Raw genomic sequence first — 24,324 nt, 5'->3', positions numbered from 1 at the left:
CTATTACAGTACTGAGTGTGCAAAATGAGCTGTCCTAATGATGAGGAAAGAGCACTTCCTCACTTCACGAAAGTGTTTCAGACTAGGATCAATAGATGAAAGGTTTGGGCAGTGTGAACCATTGTTTGCTTCAAAACGTTACATGCTTTGAAACCCCAGTGGCCTTGAGCGCATCCATTCAGGGCTCCATACATTGTCTGTGGTAATGGCAGATTTAATACAGATCTATTCTAGGCACATTGTGATAGAGGCCTCTGTACCAGGGATGAGAGGTGTTTATGTCATAGCTTCTTATAATAAATGTGTTCATAAAAGTGCTTTTTTCATCCTCAAAGCTGCTATATATTTCTGTTTCTCACCTCCTCATCAACATTCTATCTCTTCGTTCTTTAATGTTCTCTATCCATATTTGGGGTCAGGTATAAAGGCCACAGCTTTTGGAGCAAAGGACAGCAAAGGAGCTCTGTGGAGGGTCATTGTGAAGTGGCTGAGTTCAAATTGTTTTTTTGATGAATATATAGCGCAGTCATAGATCTTGCCCTTATGTCTTAAAGCATTCTGAGTCCTAGTGTTTGAATAGCTGTGTGTGTGTTTGTATGCATGCATGCATGCACACCTCAATGTGTGTGTCTCAATGTGAGTGTGTTTAACTTTTGTGGATCTAGGCTTTAAAATGGTCTTGGTTTATAACCAAGGGTCTGTGTTCTCTTGACACATGATTGGTGCATTTTATTCCATAGCTCGGAACTCTTGTAACTGGTCCTGTTAATAACCAATAAAGACAGCAGTGATTGGTTCAAAGAGCAGTGTGCTTTCGTGACACACAACACTGACCCTAGATTTGATGAGAAAAAGGGGCAGCATAGACCCTCTGGTGGGAGACAGTGGGCTGTGTGGGTGGCGGTCACTCAAGCAATCCACTACTAGGCTGTTGTTTCCTGTTGGAACGGGGCTATGTTCAATTCTTTGGACCTACTGACCTCCAGTGGTAAAATGTAAACGCACACTGCTCCTTATTTATGGGTAAGGAATCTCATTTAGGGCTATGTATTGCTGAATGGGCAGACTACTTGACATTATTCAGCCAATTTGATAGGCCTACCTGATTCTGATAGCTTTTCGTTGTCCCTTAGCCTCACTCTTCACATGTTTTTAAAGAAATGTATATTTTACAGTACCCATATTAAAAATAAGAGGAGATATGTAAGGAAGAAATTTGAACCACTTGTCACAAGGACCTATAATTTGTCGTAACATAATTTCATTCAGTTATTCCGGAGGACAATCAGTGTAACCCAGGGAGAAGTTACCCCTTTTAGTGAGCCTCGCTTCCCGGAAGCTGGAATTCAGTACAGGAAAATGGCGACTCTGTCAGTGTGCCAGCCGCAGCTTGGAGGTTTCAGTTTCGAAAATTGCAAGAGGTAAGGATTCAGTGAGATTTCAAATAGAGCGGCGCATGTCCACGTGTTTAGTGACTTTTATATTTAGAAATTATTTAGAAATCTATTCTCTGTGTTGAGTTATTTGATTTCGGGCCGCTCCATTCTCTTCACGGCCTCCTCGAATGACTCAGACATTTCTCAACGCTGTTTTTCTTGAGTTATGTGATGAATGAAAGAATGGGGGGGATTTTACAAAATTATTTCGTAGGCTGCGACAATTTACACGTGGTGATGAATACTCAGTTTTCAAACTCTCAGAAGTAAAAGTTAGCTACAGTTTGAGTATTAGCTAGCCTAGCTATAGGGCCAATAGTAGCCAGTCCGTAATAGCCGGCTAACGGAAAACGATGCATAACGTAGTTAGTTGGCTAAGGTAGCCGACTTGCTGGCTAGCTACAAGTTGTTTAGTCACAACCGTGTTGAATTTCTAAATTCAAATACATATTGACTTGTCACATTTTTAGTGTCAAGTTTGACATCCATCTCATTTCCCATTGGCTTGGCTTGCGCTCAACCCGCATCGCTGCCCGCCGATGATACAGCAGATTTTAGTTTGAGACCTATCAATTTACCTAGCCGGATCGTTATCAAATATTGTTGTGTGCAATGGGTGTAGCATATATTTGATTAGCTACATTTGATATTGAATTGGCCTACCAACACATTCGTATTAAATTTTACAAGATGCATAGTCATCAAGGGCCCATGTAGTTCTGAAGTCACGTGTCGATGACTGTCTAGCACTGTCTAGCATGCACAATTTCTGACCATGTTTCTGTTGTTTTAGGAATGCAGTCTTGGAAGCTGAAGTTACCAAATTAGGATGCAACGTACCATCTGCCCGGAAAACAGGCACCACAATCTGTGGGGTTGTTTTTAAGGTAAGGATAACTTTGTTTACATATTTATTTCACCTCTACCATAGTGATGAAGATAACACTACAAATGTACTGATGATAATACATGCTGCTGTGTTTTCCTGAAATAGCCTAAATTCAGACTGAGCGCTCTACAATTCCACCATTCCTTCCTTTATCCTGTATGTGGTTAAGTTTGATTTAATGTATAAAACATTTTGACTTGAGCTATCAAACATTGAGCAAGAAATGCATGCAATATGTCTACAATCACTCTTTAAAAATGAGATGTATACTTCTTGTTTGAATTTTTCCCTGTAGGATGGGATAGTTCTTGGTGCTGACACCAGGGCCACAGAGGGCATGATTGTGGCAGATAAGAATTGCTCCAAGATCCATTACATCTCCCCAAACATCTAGTAAGTGACCCCTTGTCCAATGTTAGTTTTCTGTTTTAATATTAGTTGTGTGATTTAGGGCTGGGTGATATGGCTAAAATATAGTATATGGTATTTTTCACTTAATTTATGGTATTTTACAGTTATGTTTTTGATTAATACTAGTTCTAAATGTGGTTTGAGTATCCTGAGGCTGCATTCATTGTAGCTGGGGGTTTTAACAAGGCTAATCTGAAAACAAGACTCCCTAAATTGTATCAGCATATCGATTGCGCAACCAGGGCTGGTAAAACCCTGGATCATTGTTATTCTAACTTCCGCGACGCATATAAGGCCCTCCCCCGTCCTCCTTTCGGAAAAGCTGACCACGACTCCATTTTGATGCTCCCAGCCTACAGACAGAAACTAAAACAAGAAGTTCCCACGCTCAGGTCTGTTCAACCCCGGGTCGACCAATCTGATTCCACGCTTCAAGACTGCTTCGATCACGTGGATTGGGATATGTTCCGCATTGCGTCCAACAACAACATTGACGAATATGCTGATTCGGTGAGCAAGTTCATTAGGAGGTGCATTGACGATGTCGTACCCATAGCAACGATTAAAACATTCCCAAACCAGAAACCGTGGATTGATGGCAGCATTCACGTGAAACTCAAAGCGCAAAGTAGAGTCGCAATTCAACAGCTCAGACACAAGAGGTATGTGGTAGGGTCTACAGTCAATCACGGATTACAAAAAGAAAACCTGCCCCGTCGCAGACCAGGATGTCTTGCTCCCAGACAGACTAAATCACTTTTTTGCCCGCTTTGAGGACAATACAGTGCCACTGACAGGGCCCGCAACCGAAACCTGCGGACTCTCCTTCATTGCAGCCGCCGTGAGTAAAACATTTAAACGTGTTAACCCTCGCAGGGCTGCAGGCCCAGTCAGCATCCCCAGCCGTGTCCTCGGAGCATGCGCAGACCAGCTGGCTGGTGTGTTTACGAACATATTCAATCAATCCTTATCCCAGTCTGCTGTTCCCACATGCTTCAAGAGGGTCACCATTGTCCCTGTTCTCAAGAAAGCTGAGGTAACTGAGCGAAATGACTACCGCCCCGTAGCACTCACTTCCGTCATCATGAAGTGCTTTGAGAGACTAGTCAAGGACTATTTCACCTCCACCCTACATGACACCCTAGACCCACTCCAATTTGCTTACCGCCCAAATAGATCCACAGACGACACAATCGCAACCACACTGCACACTGCCCTAACCCATCTGGACAAGAGGAATACCTATGTGAGAATGCTGTTCATCGACTACAGCTCAGCATTTAACACCATAGTACCCTCCAAACTTGTCATCAAGCTCGAGACCCTGGGTCTCGATCCTGCCCTGTGCAACTGGGTAATGGACTTCCTGACGGGCCGCCCCAGTTGGTGAGGGTAGGTAACAACATCTCCACGCCACTGATCCTCAACACTGGGGCCCCACAAGGGTGTGTTCTGAGCCCTCTCCTGTACTCCCTGTTCACCCACGACTGCGTGGCCATGCACGCCTCAACTCATTTATCAAGTTTGCAGACGACACTACAGTGGTATGCTTGATTACCAACAACGACGAGACGGCCTACAGGGAGGAGGCGAGGGCCCTCGGAGTGTGGTGTCAGGAAAATAACCTCACATTCAATGTCAACAAATTAAAGGAAATGATCGTGGACTCCAGGAAACAGCAGAGGGAGCACCCCCCCCTATCCACATCGATGGGACAGTAGTGGAGAGGGTAGTAGGTTTTAATTTCCTCGGCGTACACATCACAGACAAACTGAATTGGCCCACCCACACAGACAGTCGTGAAGAAGGCACAGCAGCGCCTCTTCAACCTCAGGAGGCTGAAGAAATTTGGCTTGTCACCAAAAGGACTCCCAAACTTCTACAGATGCACAATCGAGAGCATCCTGGTACGGCAACTGTTCCGCCCTCTCCAGAGGGTAGTGAAGTCTGCACAACGCTTCATCGGGGGCAAACTACCTGCCCTCCAGGACACCTACGCCACCAGATGTCACAGGAAGGCCATAAAGATCATCAAGGACAACAACCACCCGAGCCACTGCCTATTCACCCCGCTATCATCCGGAAGGTAAGGTCAGTACAGGTGCATCAAAGCAGGGACCAAGAGACTGAAAAACAGCTTCTATCTCAAGGCCATCAGGCTGTTAAACAGCCACCACTAACATTGAGTGGCTGCTGCCAACATACTGACTCAACTCCAGCCACTTTAATAATGGAAATTGATGAAAATTGATGTAAAAATGTACTTTAAACTTTAAACAATGCCACTTAATATAATGTTTACATTCCCTACATTACTCATCTCATATGTATATACTGTACTCTATACCATCTACTGCATCTTGCCTATGCCATTCTGTACCATCACTCATTCATATATCTTTATGTACATATTCTTTATCCCTTTACACTTGTGTGTGTATAACGTAGTAGTTTTGGAATTGTTAGATTACTCGTTGGTTATTACTGAATTGTCGGAACTAGAACCACAAGCATTTCGCTACACTCGCATTAACATCTGCTAACCATGTGTATGTGACAAATAAAATTTGATTTGAGTAGTTCATAAAGCACATTTAGACCCCAGGGTGGCAACGGATCAATTACAAGTTATTTCAATGGGGTTTTCTCCATTCTGGTAGTTTTATACTGTTTCAATCCACCTCCAAACAAAATTGTCTGCATTTTCATCACTTTCTGCACTTTTATTATAATTTCCACACTGCTACACAGGGCTGCATTATATGTACAAACATCTAGGCCTAGTTAACTGTTGGAATCATGGAAATAAAATAATTATTCTGATTCTATAGTTGGAATATTGTGGGCAGCACCTTGAATACATTGTTTGACAACAAATGGATACAGTAAGCCAGGGAGGAATTATTGACAGGGTAGGAACCAAAGTGTTGGTCAGTGTTTCCAGGTGGCCCTATTACATGTTTTCTTGCCTCATGTAGCTAGCTAACATACTCATACTTCGCCTATTCCTCTGATAAGCATATTTGTGCAACAGTATCTTATCTAGCCCTACCCCAGCACTGGTACCAGGCTGTTATTAGCTAGCAAGGTTTGCTCTGACTCTTAGTACTTTTAGCAAGCCAGCTAACTAGCGATAAGCATTAGTTGCTAACACAATTTATTTTGGCAGCAACTTGCTATGGAAAGAAACTAGCAGACAGTGGAAAGCAGCATGTCACCAACATCTTGTTGCGTCCATCTGATCATGCAGAGTGAACGGCAAAACAGTGCTCTTGACTCTGATCGAGCAACTGCTCTCTCCTTGAGTGACAGGCCGAGTTTGGTGTGGTAAGCGGCATGCAGCAAGAGGAGATGGAGAAAGATGACTCCAGTAACAAACGGGCGTAACCTGTGAAAATGGACATTACACGCGCTGGAGATGCGTAACACATTTAACAAGCCAAACAATAAAATACTGTTATAAAAACCCCAAAAACCCAAACCAGTCCGTGCATCAATACCGGTGTGTATATAGTCAATTATAAGCTGCTCTAATTGTTGGTAAACAGTTTATAATAGAAATAAGGCACCTCGGGGGTTTGTGATATATGACCAATATACCATGGCTAAGGGCTGTGTCTAGGCACTCCTTGGTGCGTTGTGCGTAAGAACAGACTGTAGCTGTGGTATATTGGCCATATACCATACCCCCTCCTGCCTTATTGCTTAAATAAGGTATACCGCCAGCCCTAGGGTGAATGACCTAACATTGTTGTGGTTTACTTTCTATGTAATAGGAGTTAAACAATAGACATGTCATTCCCGTTATCTCGGTGCTTCAGTGAACACTGGTTGGAACATGTCCTGCCATTTTAGACTTTAGTATACATCAGAGGCATCACGTGATTTAAAATCAACATTTATTTCAAGTGTGGTTTCATAAATGCACGTCAACTCCATAATCCTGACCTCCATTTCATCCAGTTGCTGTGGAGCGGGTACGGCAGCAGACACTGAGATGACCACCCAGATCATCTCCTCTAACCTGGAGCTGCACTCCCTCTCTACGAGCCGGCTGCCCCGCGTGGCCACTGCCAACCGCATGCTCAAGCAGATGCTCTTTAGGTATGCCACCTATCCAGCCCCCCCCCCCCCCCCCGAGTGTCTGTGGACTTTTGCTCCTCCCTAGTACTTCATTGATGAATTAAGGTCACTGATTAGTAAGGGACCCCCCTCACCTGTTTGTCTAGATCTTAATTGAAAGGGGGGGGAAAAACAGCAGACATTTGGCCCTCCATGGAATCAGTTTGACAGCCCTGATGTAAAGTAATGCTGGGTGTCTATGTTGTGAAAAGTAGTCAATAGAAGAGAAGGAATAGTTTGTTTGTTGCGTTCTCAGATACCAGGGTCACATTGGCGCTGCCCTGGTGCTGGGTGGAGTGGACTGCAACGGGCCCCATCTCTACAGCATCTACCCCCACGGCTCCACTGACAAGCTTCCTTACGTCACTATGGGTGAGTTTACCAGCTAACTACTTCCCTTTTTTTGTTCTTTGTTTGTCTTTAATACTGCCATGCTCCACTAGAGGCTGCTGCTGTTTACATTCAACTTTTTCTGAAGCTGTTATTCACAGTTAAACCACATTACAATCTACAGATGTGCTCAATCCTGTCAGATGAGTGTATTGTCAAGTCACTTCAGAGAGAAAATGTGAGTTTGGTAGGCCAGGCAGATTTGTCGAAACCGCCACGAGCACAGACTTAATTTCTATCGCAAGACCATGCAGGGATCCCATCCACACACATCTACAAACTTCCTACTCACGTCAGTCTACCCTGGTCCAGCTTTTCTGGCTCCATTCAGCTTTACCTCTTTCAGTTGAATGAAAATGGGAAAAGTCGACAAGAGGAGCCATTCTGCAAAATACATACAGAGCTCATTTTTAATAACAGCTGTGTGGGTTGAAATGAAGGACCCTGGTCAGTTCCCACGGGTACCCCTCATTCCATTGCAGGTATATGAGGACAGTCCCCCCCTTTCACCAAACACCTGGTGCCCCAACCCTATCCCCACGTCCGGTTGATGCTTATTCAATTCTGCTGTGGGCGGCATCTTTACTCCAAAGCTCAGCTAAACCTCGTATTCATTATGTTTGCTGGGTAAGACAACCGCCCCAAGAATTTTAATTGTTTAGGCCGCTTCAAGTGTTAATTGTTGCTCTCAAAGGTTTCCTCCCTGAAGGTGTTATGAAATGTGGCCTATAAGCGAAATAAGTCTATCTTAGTCTACAAATTAGGGATGGGAAGTATCTGTATTTTCATATCTCTCATCCTGGGATTTACTGTATTAGCAGCTTAGTACACAGTGGGGCCAAAAAAAACTGAAAAAGCCCATTGGGAATCTATTACCAGAATGCAAAAACAAATTGAGCTAATAATAGTGAATTTCCATGGCGGCTCCTAGCTAACGAGCGCAAATGAGAGAGAATTATTGCATAGACAGGCAGTCCAGCTCATAACGTTATACATATATAGGTAGGTGCTACCAAATGTCATTTTTGGTGAGTTTGGCCATTTTACAAGCGAATGTGAACGAGAGACTTTGCAAATGAAGAGTACTGGCTCTGGAGCAGCATGTGTTCACACTGTTTGTGTGGAGTCTGGACTCACCAGGGCAATGGGCCTGTCTGCTCTGTTTGGAGAAGATTGGGGAGGAGCACACGGGCTGAGAATGGAGAGGAGAAAAAACGCAAGGAAATCAAAAGGTAGCAGCTGTACAGAACTCATCCAAAAGGCTTTGACTTCTCAAACACGGCACTAAGCCAACACAATATGATGCCCTGTCACCTTATTAATTCAGCCATTTACCTAGTTAACGTGACCCCTAAGTTTAACTTGCTAGTTAGTGCAGAATTCTTAAATTTACATGCAGGGAAAAAATATAAAACGCATATGAGAAACACTGCAAGTCAGTTTGTAAAAACGTTGCCCTGCTAAAGCTGTGCTGGTCAACTTTTTAAGTGCTGGTATTGTGAAATGGGAAAGTCTAGGTGCAACAACTGCTCAGCCTTGAAGTGGTAGGCCACCCAAGCTCATAGAAGCGGACTGCCGAGTACTGAAGTGTGCAGCACTTACAAATCCTCTGTCCTCTGTTGCAACACTCACTACTGAGTTCCAAACTGCCTCTGGAAGCAACGTCAGCACAAGAACTCTTAGTTCTGGAGCTTCATGAAATGTGTTACTATGGCTGAGCAGCCGCACCCAAGCCTGAGATCACCATGCTCGATACCAAGCATCGGCTGGAGTGGTATAAAGCTCGTCGCCATTGGACTATGGAGGAGAGTGGAAACGCGTTCTCTGGAGTGATGAATCACGCTTCACCGTCTTGGAGTCCGATGGACGAATCTGGTTTTGGCAGATGCCAGGAGAAAACTACCTACCCGAATGCGTAGTACCAACGTTTTGTGTGGGAGGAATAACAGTCTGAGGCTGTTTTTCATATTTGGGGCTAGGCCCCTTAGTTCCAGTGAAGGAAATATTAACACTACAGCATACAATGACATTCTAGACGATTCTGTGATTCCAAATTTGTGGCAACAATTTGGGGAAGGCCCTTTCCTGTTTCAGCATGATAATGCCCCCGTGCACAAAACGAGGTCCATACAGACAGGGTTTGTCGAGATCGGTGTGGAAGAACTTACCTGGCCTTCACAGAGCCCTGACCTCAACCCCATCAGACACCTTTGGGATGAATTGGAACGGCGACTGCAAGCTAGGCCTAATCGCCCAACGTCAGTGCCCGACCTCACTAATGCTCTTGTGGAAGCAAGTCCCTGCAGCAATGTTCCAACATCTAGTGGAAAGCCTTCCCAGAAGAATGGAGGCTGTTGCAGCAGCAAAGGGAGGACCAATTCCATATTAATGCCCAGGATTTTGGAATGAGATGTTCGATAAGCAGGTGTCCACATACTTTAGGTTGTCGGTCTTCCTGTGTTTTGTAAAGGCAGATCTAAAATGCTTCTTATTGTAATTTGTGCTCGTTGTCAGACTAATTTAGTTACTTTTGCACTTTTCCACTCTGATGAGAATTCACGAACGGGCATTCTATCAAGGCTCTGACTGTGTACCAACTTTTCTCTGGCATATTTCTCGGTGTAGCCAGCCTATTTGTATTTTTTCCCCCTCTAAAATGCAAGATTAACTTTAAGAAATACATTGGGAAGTGTAGCTGGCTACTTTGTATTATAAACTGAAATATGATGGCCATGCATAGTTTTCAGGGAAAATACTTTGCTTTTTCATTTAAGCTCATTTAGCTTATGTGGCTGCCAGCCAAATAGCATTGCACTTCTGTTGTCATTTTCTGCCTAATGTGTGGTACTAATGTATTTTCGGTGAAGGAAAACAACTAGTTGCACATCCCTGATCACCTGAAACAAAAAATACAACAGACTTTCAATATTAAATGCGACCCCTGTCAATACACAGCTGGACTCACCTGCTCCCACTTTCTCCGGTTGTGCTATTTACAAACACTTGACTGGCTCAACTGTTCTGGGGAACTACGGTCAGCTTCATAATGTAAAATAATGTGGCCGGTGAAATGAAGAACGCAAGCTGCTTTATCTCCTAATATATTGCACAAGTTGACTGCAGGTATTTACTTAAAAGTAGCTACAAATATCAAAATGTATAGAAAAACGTCAAAGATAGGTTTGACTTGATTGAAAAACAATCTTCTCTATTTATACACAGTATATACACCGCCCAAGCCTACTACAAATAGCTTTTTCTTTACTCGTTTGGGAGAATGTTGCTTCATTGTACAAACTGGCTTTTCTTCGTTTGTGGTGATTTTTAAACTAGTGTATCTCCTTCATATTCGACTCTGGTATTTCTCTACTGAGCTACGTGGAAGCGGAGGGAATTTGGCTGAATATTCAGCCACATGAATAATAGAAGCCTGTTTTAAATCCAGTCACTAATAAAAGGAGGCATGTGAGGATTGGGAGAAAGGAAGAGGTTACACACACACACTTCCTGCCTCTCTCCGAGAATCGCTTTCCCCGGCGTTTACTCAGGAGGCGTGAGGCCGTCACTTGAAAGGCTGTTGTGCTGACAAAGAACCTATGGGGGTTCTTTCACTACACCTTTCCAGCCAACGCTGCAAGATTGTCTGCTTTCTCAGACTTTCCATGAAAATGTAAGAAACTGGGGGGACTAGCTACATATGAAAGTCTCCTTTTTTCTCCCACTCCTTATATTGTTATTTGATTGTTTTTTCATTTAATCAATAGCTTTAAAAAAAAAAATAGTTTTTGTTATTTTATCCCTTCCTACTATATACAATAAATATCAACCTCTTAACCCTTCTGTTTTTCTCCCTCATTTATACCAACCCACTCTCCTTCTCCACCTTCTCTCCCTCTACTATATTTTTGTCTCGTTCCCCCTCTCCGGCCCGGCTCATTCATATTCATGTATCAGTATGTTGCATGTCAGCGAGCCGAGGCCTCATATTAGGGAGTCCCACCAGGAGCTCATGTCTGCCCCTTCTAGAGAGTGAAACATGCATGAGAAATGATCAATGGCCTCCTCACATTTCCCCCCCCCCCCCCCCCGGCACCAATGTCAATTGAATATCGTGCATGTAGTGGAAGTCTCACCATACCATTTTAGAGCCCAGTGACTGATGAGCCAGGGTAACCAGTAGAGCCCGGGGACTGACTGAGCCCGGGTAACCAGCAGAGAGCCCGGTGACTGACTGACGAGCCCGGGTAACCAGCAGAGCCCGGTGACTGACTGACTGAGCCCGGGTAACCAGGAGAAAGCCCGGTGACTGACTGATGAGCCCGGGTAACCAGGAGAGAGCCCAGTGACTGACTGAGCCCGGGTAACCAGCAGAGAGCCCAGTGACTGACTGAGCCCAGGTAACCAGCAGAGAGCCCACTGACTGACTGACTGAGCCCGGGTAACCAGCAGAGAGCCCACTGACTGACTGATGAGCTCGGGTAACCAGTAGAGAGCCCGGTGACTGACTGATGAGCCCGGGTAACCAGGAGAGAGCCCACTGACTGACTGATGAGCTCGGGTAACCAGGAGAGAGCCCACTGACTGACTGAGCCCGGGTAACCAGCAGAGAGACCACTGACTGACTGATGAGCCCGGGTAACCAGCAGAGAGCCCAGTGACTGACTGACTGAGCCCGGGTAACCAGGAGAGAGCCCACTGACTGACTGATGAGCTCGGGTAACCAGTAGAGAGCCCGGTGACTGACTGATTAGCCCGGGTAACCAGGAGAGAGCCGACTGACTGATGAGCTCGGGTAACCAGGAGAGAGCCCACTGACTGACTGAGCCCGGGTAACCAGCAGAGAGACCGGTGACTGACTGACTGAGCTCAGGTAACCAGTAGAGAGCCCGGTGACTGATGAGCCCGGGTAACCAGCAGAGAGCCCAGTGACTGACTGACTGAGCCCGGGTAACCAGGAGAGAGCCCACTGACTGACTGATGAGCCCGGGTAACCAGCAGAGAGCCCACTGACTGAGCCCGGGTAACCAGAGCCATGTTCAGTAGGCACGAAGTGGAAGGAAACTCTGAACCGGAGTGTTACAGGGAGGTGCCATCAGTACTTGTCCAATAAGAAACTGTAATTAGTGTTTCCTGTTGCAAACCGGTGTGCCATAGCAAACTCGACAGGATAGCTAGAGACCAGCATGCCTGTGTGAGCTTACTATGGCTCACATTTAAAAAAACTTGAATGTTGAGTGTAGACTTTAGATAAACATTGGGTGAGGCTTTGGCCCAACAGCCATGCTTTCACACATTTTGTTACGTTTTTAAGTCAACCTATTAACCTCTATCGTTCAACCTATTGCCTCCATCGAACCATTTAGATGGTCTCCAGGATTTTTACTCTCCTTCACCTTCTACTGTACTGGCAAATCACAATGAAACTCAGCCAGTGCAACTCCTTAATGACTCCCCTGGCAACCTGGCTATAAAACACCAGACAGCGGCCGCACACGGAGAGGAAGATGGCATGATGGATGCTGTGGGGTTAAGGAGAGAGGGGAGAAGGTATGGTAGAAAATGACTCTTCTGTTGTAAAAGAGACACAGCTGTAGAGAAGTCCTAATGGCCAGTCTCCACCAAAACAAAGGGATTCTTCAACTTCCTGCTTCTTGCTTTTGTCACAGCTAAGCACTTTCTTCAGCGAGCTAATTGCCCGCCACATCTGAGGCGCTTTAGAAAATGGACTCCAGGCGCGTCGTTACATAGTGTTTCTTTAAGAAGTGGGCGTTGGAAATGAACAGTCAGCTGAAACCTGAACCAGACATTCAGTCATGGTTACCAGGAGGGACCTTTGTAAGCATTTTTGAAAGTGGTGTTTTTCAAACTTTGTATGGTCCTCAACATTTTACTTTCCACTGCGACTGTCGTATACCATTCGGGCCATGTCTTAGTAAGTTGACCCGTAGTCTTATCTTGGTCACTGGTAAAAAAAATAATATATATATATATATATATTCGATGGTTTAATTCTGGTCACTCCAACAGTCATTAACCATGCAGTTTTTGTGTTTCTCTGTTCTCTCATAGGTTCTGGCTCTCTGGCTGCCATGGCTGTGTTTGAGGACCGCTATAAGCAAGACATGGAGGTGAGTTGGACCTGGCCCAGCTGCCATTTTGTACATCCACGCATCATCTTCATGTATCAAAATGGAGGAATACATGGCCATGCACATATTTTAAACCACAATAGTCTAAACAAACCCGCAATTTGAAACAAGTCGACTATGCTTACGACAGAGAATATACACCTGCTTTACCTCATTGTGAAGCTCTTCTGGATTTGGCGAAGCCCTGGGTCAACGGTATGGATAGTCATGTTATGAGCATGTTATATACATCTAAGCCACTTTGTACTGTTGGACTCCAGCATTTAACTCTCCCTCCAAGATGGTACAGTTTGGCTGTATGGCTTGGTCACGGCAAGGCCCTGGGTATTAGTGGTTTGGAGATGGGGCCACAGTTCTCCTCTCAGTGGACTCCCGTTAAACTTAACACACACACACACACACACAAATAATCATGCTACATACACAGTGTTGTGATGGTCATGGAATTTTGGGTGAGTTGTTTATGTGATGTGTTCACCCTAGTTATGAGGGTTATTTTCATGACTATACAATTACCGTGCCAGCCCTACATAGTGTCACGCCAACACATCCCTACACACAATATATTTTATCCTACCTCCCACACTGGTGTCTATATAAATCCTGGCTCTATTTCTGCCTCTCCATTGCCGTTTTCACCCAAAGAGAAACTTTTTATCCTCTTTTTTTAAGTGCCATCAAAGGCTTTGCTGAACAAGGAAGCAGAAATATGCCACAGTCGTTTTTGCTATTCGCACATCTTCAGTTGGGTTGTAGGGGGAGGGAGGTGTGTGCGCAGTTATACAAGTTATCAGAATGCTATTGTATTTTATGGCAACCTGAGTAATGGAGACTGTCGTACACTCAGAACCTGGCTTCACGTTGTGTGTGTGTGTGGCCGGAGAGAGCAGAGCAGCAGACATCCCGGGGGTCTCTACTCCCTCAACGGGTGTTAGCTAGCTACCTGTCCCAGGGCACAATTGGAGCCAGGATAATGGAGGGAACCAATAATAGAAAAACAGTAATTGGGGGTGAGAGGATAGGGAGGAGTGGAGTTGCCCCCCTCCCTTTTTGTTTTTCATAACCTTTTGTCTCTGTCGTTCCATTGAAGTAGGGCTTTCAGGTGCATCAACCTGCAACGTTTCAATGGAGTGAACATGCTGGTAATCAACATCCATTTGAAGACGGCGGAAGGCTGCTGTGGTTGTTGCTCTTGGCACATACTGTAGCGAATTCCCCGGAGACACCTGTCACAGAGCAACTTCTACTGAATTTAAAGGCATTAACGGGGTTTTGTGCTAGTGTTTATATGGAGTCTTTTGTTGCAGTGTTCTTATTGAAGGGTTCAGGTGTTTCTCATTGAGGGTGGAGATTGGGGTCATGGACTGCCTATCATTGGGGCAGTGGCCATCTACAGTGCCTTGCGAAAGTATTCACCCCCCTTGGCATTTTACACAACCTGGAATTAAAATATATTTTTGGGTGGTTTATCATTGGGCGGCCCTGTCTTTGCAGGTTTGATGTGGTGCCATATTCTTTACATTTTATAATAATGGATTTAATGGTGCTCCGTGGGATGTTCAAAAAGTTCCTGATATTTTTTTATAATCGAATCCCGATCTGTACTTCTCCACAACTTTGTCCCTGACCTGTTTGGAGAGCTCCTTGGTCTTCATGGTGCCCCTTGCTTAACCTCTCTGGGTTATGTGGGACGGTAGCATCTCACCTGGCCAAAAGCCAGGGAAAATGCAGGGCGCCAAATTAAAATAAATTACTATAGAAATTAAACTTTCATTAAATCACACATGCAAGATAGCAAATTAAAGCTACACTTGTTGTGAATCCAGCCAACATGTCAGATTTCAAAAAAGGCTTTTCGTCGAAAGCAAACGATGCTATTATCTGAGGATAGCACCTCTGTAAACAAAGAGAGAGCATATTTCAACCCTGCAGGCGCGACACAACGCAGAAATCAAAATATAATTCATACCTTTGACGAGCTTCTTTTGTTGGCACTCCAATATGTCCCATAAACATCACAAATGGTCCTTTTGTTCGATTAATTCCATCGATATACACTGCTCAAAAAAATAAAGGGAACACTAAAATAATACATCCTAGATCTGAATGAATTAAATATTCTTATTAAATACTTTTTTCTTTACATAGTTGAATGTGCTGACAAATCACACAAATTATCAATGGAAATCAAATGTATCAACCCATGGAGGTCTGGATTAGTAGTGACACTCAAAATTAAAGTGGAAAACCACACTACAGGCTGGTCCAACTTTGATGTAATGTCCTTAAAACAAGTCAAAATGAGGCTCAGTAGTGTGTGTGGCCTCCACGTGCCTGTATGATATCCCTACAACGCCTGGGCATGCTCCTGATGAGGTGGCGGATGGTCTCCTGAGGGATCTCCTCCCAGATCTGGTCTAAAGCATCCGCCAACTCCTGGACAGTCTGTGGTGCAACGTGGCGTTGGTGGATGGAGCGAGACATGATGTTCCAGATGTGCTCAATTGGATTCAGGTCTGGGGAATGGGCGGGCCAGTCCATAGCATCAATGCCTTCCTCTTGCGCAGGAACTGCTGACACACTCCAGCAACATGAGGTCTAGCATTGTCTTGCATTAGGAGGAACACAGGGCCAACCGCACCAGCATATGGTCTCACAAGGGGTCTGAGGATCTCATCTCTGTACCTAATGGCAGTCAAGCTACCTCTGGCGAGCACATGGAGAGCTGTGCGGCCCCCCCCAAAGAAATGCCTCCCCACACCATGACTGACCACCACCAAACCGGTCATGCTGGAGGATGTTGCAGGCAGTAGAACGTTCTCCACGGCGTCTCGTCTATCACGTGCTCAGTGGGAATTTGCCAATCTTGGTGTTCTCTGGCAAATGCCAAACGTCCTGCACGGTGTTGGGCTGTAAGCCCAACCCCCACCTGTGGACGTCGGGCCCTCATACCACCCTCATGGAGTCTGTTGTTGACCGTTTGAGCAGACACATGCACATTTTGTAATGTTTTATTTCGCTTCACCAATTTGGATTATTTTGTGTGTATCCATTACATGAAATCCAAATAAAAATCAATTTAAAATACAGGTTGTAATGCAACAAAAAATAGGAAAAATGCCAAGGGGGGTGAATACTTTTGCAAGGCACTGTAGTTGAGTGCATGTACAGACATCAAGAAAAGTGCTCTGATGTGAAGGAGTACACTGGGCCCACATCTTCAACCCTTGTAGCAATTGCGCTCTTCATCTTCACATTTCTTCCCCCTTGTCCTACTCCACCCTGCGTATCAGGCTGGGGTTGAGGTGCTGTTTTTCCTGTCACGGCCTGGTTCAGTTCTGTTCAAGCCGCCTCCTCTGGCCCCCCAGAGAGCAGTAGAGTACAGGCCCTGGGCCCAGTAAGATGGATGACCCATAGCCAGAGTGACACTCCACCAGTCTGTCTGATTTATGAAGTGCCCCTCTGTTCCTCTGTGGGACTGAGGAGGGTTTATGAGACGGCGTGAAAGTGTCAGTCTCTTCTAGGCCTATATACTTCCCCAGTGTTTTTATATATATTTCTCTACTCTTTCTCTCCTGGAGAATAAACAGTAACCCTGCTTATCTATTCTCGACATGAGATGTCATGAACTGTGTTTGGTTGTAAATCTCTTTCTGAGCCTAGTGATCTTAAACGTGAGTGGTGTGTGATGTTACGGGCTAATCTGGGGACCTGCTCCAACAACATGTTTCTCTGTTAACTATTTTAACTGTGCCAGAAGGGGCTCCGTTGTGTGTTTGGAGAAACACTGCCGTTGTCACCTAGTGTATTATTGACTTGTCGCTAAACCAGATTTTGATGATCAGTATAGAGCATCTGACTGACTTGCAGATATTTTTTTATTCTGCTGTTTTCTTGACCCCCCTCCACCCCAGACCTCCTTTTCTATCCTCATTAGCAGCAAGTTGAAATGGCTCTAAACCAGAACAGACAGCTGGAACACGCCTTGTCATTTCCTCCCCTTGTCACTCAACCTCCACTTCCTCCATCTCCACACACAACACGACTTCTAGTTATTACAAATGGAATATGACAAGAAGTCGGGGGGGTACCGGCTGCGTACCAATATGTAAAGGGGTGTCTGGTAAAGGGGTCTCCATGGGAAAGCGGTGTAGTAAACTGCTGCTTTTATTTGGCACGTGGCCCAATTAGAGATCAAGCCTGCCCCCCGTTCCCGGGAGTCGCCAATACCCTGAAGACGACAGATGTTGAACACTGTCTTCTGTGGCATATTTAATATGGTTATGAAATATTGAAATGGTGTGTGTTGGTGCCGTGGGGAGGCTGTATTATAATGTGGGGCAGGAGGCAGCAGTTATGTTGTTCACACACTGATTGCAGGGGAATACATGTGTCTCAAGTGTGCGTTTACACACTAAAGTGTGCATTTTTATTTCACTCGAGTCTTACTTGAGATGAGTCTCTCAAACTGGGCTTTTCAGTTTACAGGTAGGATCTTTTGGATTGTCTCCTATACGGTACATAATTAACATGCTTGATTTGACTTAGCTAGATGGGCTATTTTATATTCTTGTCAGGGTCCATGATATTTTAAGTCCAACCCAGAGCTGGCAGCCATGTTGAATGATGTCATGGGTATATGGCAACGTAGAGATCAATGTTATTATAGTGAACTAAAACTAATAATGAGAACTATTTAGTGAACTGAAATAAAATAACAAACCAGTTTGAAAAACAAACTCTACAGATATTCTACGAGTTTGAGTGGTGAATCGAAAGCAACTGACTAGACGAAGTCGTGAAATTGGAGGTGCATCTGTGACAGCCAAAAGTCGGACACTAAGGCTCAGATAAGCATGGCAGTGTTGCATTGTTTATAAAAGGTTTTCTTTTAGAATGTCAAAATAAGTATCTAACCCCATATCACACATTCACAATCTGAAATGATAATATACAGGGAGTCTACAGAACATTAGGAACGCCTGCACTTTCCATGAGACTCCGGTGAAAGCTTATCCCTTATTGGTCACCTGTTAAATCCATTTCAATCATTGTAGATGAAGGGGAGGAGACCAGTTAAAGAAGGATTTTTAACTCTTGAGATAAATATTTTGTCCGGCATGTTTCACATAAGTAAGTGCCTTTTCCTTTGAACGGGGTATAGTAGTAGGTGCCAGGCGCACCGGTTTGTGTCAAGAACTGCAACGCTGTTGTGTTATTCACACTGATTAAAACAAATCTCGTCTTCAGACCAATCAAAAGCAGGCAGTGCTTTGACCAATGGCAGAGAGGAAGGGCGCGATGATTAATTTTCTCAGGTAGTTTTAGCAAGGTAAATCAATATTAACTTCATGCAAAACATTAGGAAATTTAGCTGGCTACATTCTTTCTATGGTTAACATAATATATCTGATGGCCGTGCATCGTCTTTGCAAAAAATAACTTGCACTTTCATAGTAAGCTGATTTACTGTGTGGCTGCTAGCCAAATAGAGTTGCACTTCTGTTGTCGTCTAATGAAAACAATGCTATTTTTTTCTGCTAAATGTTTTTGCATAAATGTATTTTGTGATGAAAACTAGAGTTGCATGGCCCTGATCACTCACTCTACTTGAAGCAACAACAAACGACCTTTCAATATAATACGCAGGTGAAATGATTTAAGACGCAGCTTTTTTTGATGGACTGCATTTTGAAAATGCAGATTTCTGAAAGCTGCCGCGTCCCCTGGTCTTTGTCTCTCCTGTATCATAAATCATATTTTAGGAACTAGGGTGTCTCTCAGCTCCACAGCAGCTGCCAGACTATGCTGAATAATTGATGAAACCGTGGACACACGGACGCTTTGTAGACACACGGACGCTTTCTCTTTCTCACCCACACCAGTACCACACACCCTGACTTTAGTGTGGTTCCTCCAGCGACCATGGACTGTGAGGGTTTTGTGTTACTCTGAGTGGTGCTGTTTAAAAACACACCAGGTGTCTTCTGGTGTCCGTGTAATGAAGTCCCAGTAGGCCACCCAGCCCACTGCTGGTTAGAGAACCATGACCCAGCCCTTAGCTAACCTTAGCACTGTGCTGGTGGTGTCACACACTGGGGATTAGGACAAACACACTCTGAGGATATTTCTTAAAATCTTGTGTGTGTTTGCGCAAGAGAATTAGACTGCTCAGGTTTCCACACAGCTAGGGGTGTGTGCACCACTCATCTCTTCTCATCAGGTCAGATGTGTTCTGCGTTGTCTCTGATATTACCTGAATTAAACAGTCTGTTCCATGATAGAACAAACTACTTTAGGCCCTCGGCTGTCTGCAAACCTAAACCAATCTCTTCCATGCTAGATGAGACACAAGCTGTGGGCAAAGTGTTGCCGGCGGCAGTTGAAGCTAGTGGATATTAGATGCATCCCTACCGGGAACGATTTTCCTGTTTTAGGATGTCGGCATGGTAGGAAGACATTTTGGCATGTTTAATTACCGTAGTCATTTCTCTCTGCAGGGTTAGACTTAAAACCAAGTTAGCCTTATTAAATCCCAGTGGGGGTAAAAACAACAATGAAATTAAGATATATTGAACAACTGTGTAAATTGTAATTCTGTGAGTGGACAGACGGCACCATACACTAGTGGAGTTTGATACACGGTCACTAAGTAACGGCTAAATATGCTTATTTAGCAGATGTCTTTAACCTTAGGACGTGATGGGGTACTCCGTCCTGCAACATCAGCTACCTTAACATAGTCAAACCTGGTCTTAAAGGCCCCTGTAGCAGGGCTGAACTTTAACACTCAGACTACAGAGGAAAGGCCATGAGTCTGACACAACGCATTTTGTCTTTTTAATTTGATTTATTTTTCAATTCTTTGTCAGAATGTGTCAACTCTTCACACCCCCATTAAACGCCAAGGTCAATTATGAAGCGCTCTTCCTCCCAGATACTAGATGAAGAGCTCTGAGGTGGCGATGGCCTCCACTGTGGAGTCTGGTAGAGCTCACCGAGGGGGCACGTCTCCTCCGTTAGCCATTGTGTTAAAACGCTCTGGCTGAGGAGGACCATTTATCTTGCGTGATGTGACAGATGCATTTATCACATGGCCTGGAGAGGATGGGGGGGACGCTTGAAAATTAGCATTTAGCTCTACAGTACTTCAGGAAGGCGCTACTGTTCTTAGCGATGATGGTCAATAGAGGGAGCCCTTGCTTTTCCCATGGTGTTTGTAGATGGGTGGGAATCCCCACTCACTACTTCTTGCTCAGCTTGAGTTGTCATCTTTCATAAGAAGCCACAGCTATAGCCTGATCCAGACACAACCATGTGACCTGTGCAGAAGGTTTATATGTAGGGCTGCTCTACCCCTCCATCCTGAGCAGTAGTGGAATAAGCATTGGATTAATTCACTCAGTACATGAAGAGATGATATTGATCATGTTTACAATAATGATTGTTGTTTTTCCTCTCCTCAGGAGGAAGATGCCAAGCGGCTGGTTCGGGACGCCATCGCGGCTGGCATCTTCAACGACCTTGGCTCCGGCAGCAATATTGACCTGTGTGTCATCACCAAGGGCAGGGTGGACTACCTGAGGCCTCACGACATGGCCAACAAGAAGGGTGTCCGGTAAGGCCACCTACCCACCAACAGTCCCCACAATCTCCCCTCAATAGTCCCCATATTTTGATAAATGATTTGTCCTCATGTCCCTTCACTTGTCACCTTAATGTGGTTCCCATGTCCCATCAGTGTTATTGGTTCCCACTTGGTCACAGCAGTCTCATTCAGTCTGGAGAACAGTTGCTTGCTGACTGGATTGCCTCGTCAATACAAGCACAATAACAAATGGCTCAAATTTGTTCATATTTTGAGTGCAAGAGCCTTTGCATGGTTTGAGTATTATTCCTTCCCAACCCCTTATTCACCCATGACAGAGGATGTTTTCCACCACAGCAGTGCATCGTTGTTAATCATTCAATTTCTGAATGAGTTCAAGATATTTGTGTCCTTTTTTAATTTGTTAAAAATGTATTGTTGAGTTGCATTGTTGGTAATGAATCATCTGTAATGGCACGGCGAATGACCCATCCCTTTGGCCTGTTCTGTTTGAAGATGTGTGTATGAGCATGAAGCCTTGCCCCACCAGTGAGTAATAAATACCTAGTTCTGTGTGGAGTGCTCTAGACTTTAACCATAGCATTTTGTCTCACCTACCTGAATACTCTTGTTTGACTACTAACCCACTTAACTCAGCAAGTTTGCTTCTCGTGACCCCTGCTGCTTGTTCAATTTCATAGAACTAAGTTGCACGTTTGTTTTTTGTCGTAAACTCCAAAAAGCACGTGACTCATGGAAGCCATTTTTGTGTTTTACATTGTATTTTACATCCAAGAACTAGCTCCCAGAGGCTCATCAGACCAGTTTATGCTGTGTTGAATAATGTCTATATATATATATATATATTTTTTAAATTAGAATCTAATTCCTTTATTTTTCCAATCAGAACCGGTAATTACAAGTACAAGCAAGGAACAACCGGAGTCCTGACGAAGTCCGTGATCAAATTGGATCTGGAGGTGGTTGAGGAGACGGTTCAGACTATGGATACCTCTTGAAGCCTCACCGGAACATTCTGATGTTTTCCCTGTTGTTACTTCCCAAATTCGCCTTTACTTCCTTCAGTGGAGATGGCATGTTTTTCCATGGTTTAAAATAAAGTTTGCATTGAGTCTTCAATGTCTCCTAAGTGTTTTGTGACGATGCCATCTCAAATGGTATGTAATTGCTTAGCTAGCTGGCAGTTTGACAAACATGTGAATTGTTATAATTATTGAAGTTTGAAGAGGGAACAATGGAGAACAAGTTGGTCTGTTTTAGGGAATCTATTAAAAAAAATAAACGGGAAATATAAATGATCAATGTTTACTAGTATGCTGGTGAATTCATTGATCTCACTGCGTGAACTACCATCTCGTTACAAACGACGATGTGGGTCTGGTGGATGTCTCTTTGGTGAGTATCTCAAGATCACAGGTCAACCAATGTCCGTGCTGTTCCAGGATTGACAGATATCTCTGTTTGCCAGCTGTCCAGTCACTATATAGCACAATATTCCTTAATCCTTGTAAATTAAGTCATCTATCAAATTCCTTATTTTAAAAACTTAGATTGTAGGCTGTTATTCATTGATGGTTGTTAAATACTTACTGTCTTATAACACACTTTGGATAAGAAAGGAATTGAAATTGGATCAAATGTAAGAGTATAAGAATTAATATTTTATAAACCTTTTATCTACTACAAAATGCAAAAAGGGAAACACTTGAACGTGATTCCACAAAATCATGTCAAATCCCCACAGGAAAGTACAATTACAAAATAAAACCATAGCCTACACTACTTTTGAGTGAAAAATCATTACAAAGAATAGTCATTGAAAGCTCTAGATATTTTACAAGCACATATAATAGAATTGCTAAAATATAAGTACTGAGGTTTTTGCAGTCTTCTAAACTAGTAAACTTTGACTCAATCACTTACCCTCTTTATCTAGCGTCTATCTGCCGCTTAGTGCTGTCAAGGCAAAAACATTTTCTAAATGTTTCTACAGCACAATTGTAACCGTTCTTCTCGCTGTTTCTACATAATGTAAATCATTTCACAGTACATCTCAAATTAAAATCCTTCTCTGAACGAAGTCATCAGTGGACAGTCAACTGCATTTATGATCTGATCTATACACGCAATTACAATATAGCATGGGTGTCAAGCAACAGCATAACACCCATCACCCAGGCAGTTTCCTGCAAATAACTTTGTTGTTGAAAAACCTAGTCTAAAGTTTTACAAAGCTGGGACCATAAGCTTTGACAATGTTCTATATTATGCCATGTGAGGTCCTTGAAAAGGAAGACGTTATCATGTCCTGAAGTCCATTTCAAACCAGTGTTGCTTGGTGGTTGTAGCAAGCGTCTCATGTTGCAGAGAACTCACGAGGTGTGACCTGGGAGGACCTAACGCTGACTCAAATGTTTTGCATGTATCCTATGGTTAATTATGAAACAAAGTCCACTTAATTGAATGCCTTAGGATTACAAATGACACTACACAAGAATGCAAAATACAGATCAGAGGTATTTAAAGCAACATTAAAAAAATAATTATTTCTAAACAATGTGTGTAAGGCAGAAAATTAAACAGCACTGAAAGAGATTTATGTTTAGGCCTTCAATTCATACGGTTTACCTGAAAAAGTCAGGATCTATTTGGAATGCAACCCCTGCCTAGTTAAAAAAAAAAGGCCTGCCTAGCTGATGAGAGAACCCTCTGTGACATCATTGTGAGACAGAGCTCTCTCCTGTTAGCGAAGAGGCCAGACAAGATGCTGTCCTCTGGAATCACCGCAACAGTCTAAAAACAGAAATCTCCATGACCACCGAACGAAGTGACTCCCCAGGTCATTGAGGACAAAAACAACTGGACTTAAACCACGTTCACATAATGTCGGAAATTTGCGACTCGCTAACCTAGGCGGAAGAGTCGGATCCCGAATTTCCCAACTTTGGAGGAAGTTCTACACTTAAAACGGAGGTCCCGAGTTTCCGACGCAACATGAGCGCAGCATTAAGTCTAAGTCCTCATTTGAAGATAAAGAAAAAGTCAGTCCAGTCATGCCAGTCTCTCAATCGTTTCATCAGTTCCTCGAATTCTGAGACGTGAGCTAAACAACCTGGTCCTAGCCAGGCAGGTTGGCAGTGGGTCTGGTGGTCTGTGGTTCAGTCAGGATGGGGGTCCACACGGAGGAGGTAAGTGGGGGGGGGGGGCTTAGGTGCTGGAGGTCCACAGCTGCATCTGTTTGGCGATCTGCAGAACAAACACGATGTCAGGGCGCTGGCCCGGGTCGGGCTTGATGCACATGCTGACCAGGTCTCGCAA

General features: G+C 44.1%; 2 protein-coding genes across 5 annotated transcripts in view; one reads left to right on the top strand and one right to left on the bottom strand.

The window, feature by feature from the left end:
- Window positions 1-1,282: 1,282 nt before the first annotated feature.
- Window positions 1,283-22,204, top strand: psmb7 (proteasome 20S subunit beta 7). Of its 2 annotated transcripts, XM_031802223.1 has the most exons (9): window positions 1,289-1,421; window positions 2,230-2,323; window positions 2,621-2,718; window positions 6,700-6,840; window positions 7,115-7,230; window positions 13,318-13,376; window positions 20,864-21,015; window positions 21,502-21,534; window positions 21,893-22,204. In XM_031802223.1, exons 1-9 carry the CDS (start codon window positions 1,360-1,362, stop codon window positions 22,002-22,004), a joined length of 867 nt encoding a protein of 288 aa, XP_031658083.1. In that variant the 5' UTR covers window positions 1,289-1,359; the 3' UTR covers window positions 22,005-22,204. The 2 variants fall into 2 exon arrangements, with proteins under 2 accessions (XP_020313525.1, XP_031658083.1); XM_020457936.2 differs by lacking the exon at window positions 21,502-21,534 and having other exon boundaries at window positions 1,283-1,421; window positions 21,893-22,125.
- The window catches only part of nek6 (NIMA-related kinase 6), an 81,552-nt gene continuing 79,425 nt past the window's right edge, over window positions 22,198-24,324 (bottom strand). For 2 of the 3 annotated variants that reach the window (XM_031802222.1, XM_020457934.2), the window contains exon 10: window positions 22,661-24,324. In XM_031802222.1, coding sequence (XP_031658082.1) covers window positions 24,214-24,324 — 111 coding nt within the window. In that variant the 3' untranslated portion in view covers window positions 22,661-24,213. The other variant, XM_020457935.2, reaches the window with a different exon arrangement.

This window comes from Oncorhynchus kisutch, linkage group LG23 (genome assembly GCF_002021735.2).
Source record: "Oncorhynchus kisutch isolate 150728-3 linkage group LG23, Okis_V2, whole genome shotgun sequence".
NCBI lineage: Eukaryota > Metazoa > Chordata > Actinopteri > Salmoniformes > Salmonidae > Oncorhynchus > Oncorhynchus kisutch.
Note: the sequence above shows the minus strand (reverse complement) of the source record. Positions and strands in the feature narration are given on the sequence as shown.

Coding starts and splice junctions, on each gene's coding strand:
- psmb7 (XM_031802223.1), top strand. CDS start 1,360: ATGGCGACTCTGTCAGTGTGCCAGCCGCAGCTTGGAGGTTTCAGTTTC. Junction 2,324..2,620: donor TCTGTGGGGTTGTTTTTAAG/GTAAGGATAACT, acceptor TTTTCCCTGTAG/GATGGGATAGTTCTTGGTGC. Junction 13,377..20,863: donor GCTATAAGCAAGACATGGAG/GTGAGTTGGACC, acceptor TCCTCTCCTCAG/GAGGAAGATGCCAAGCGGCT.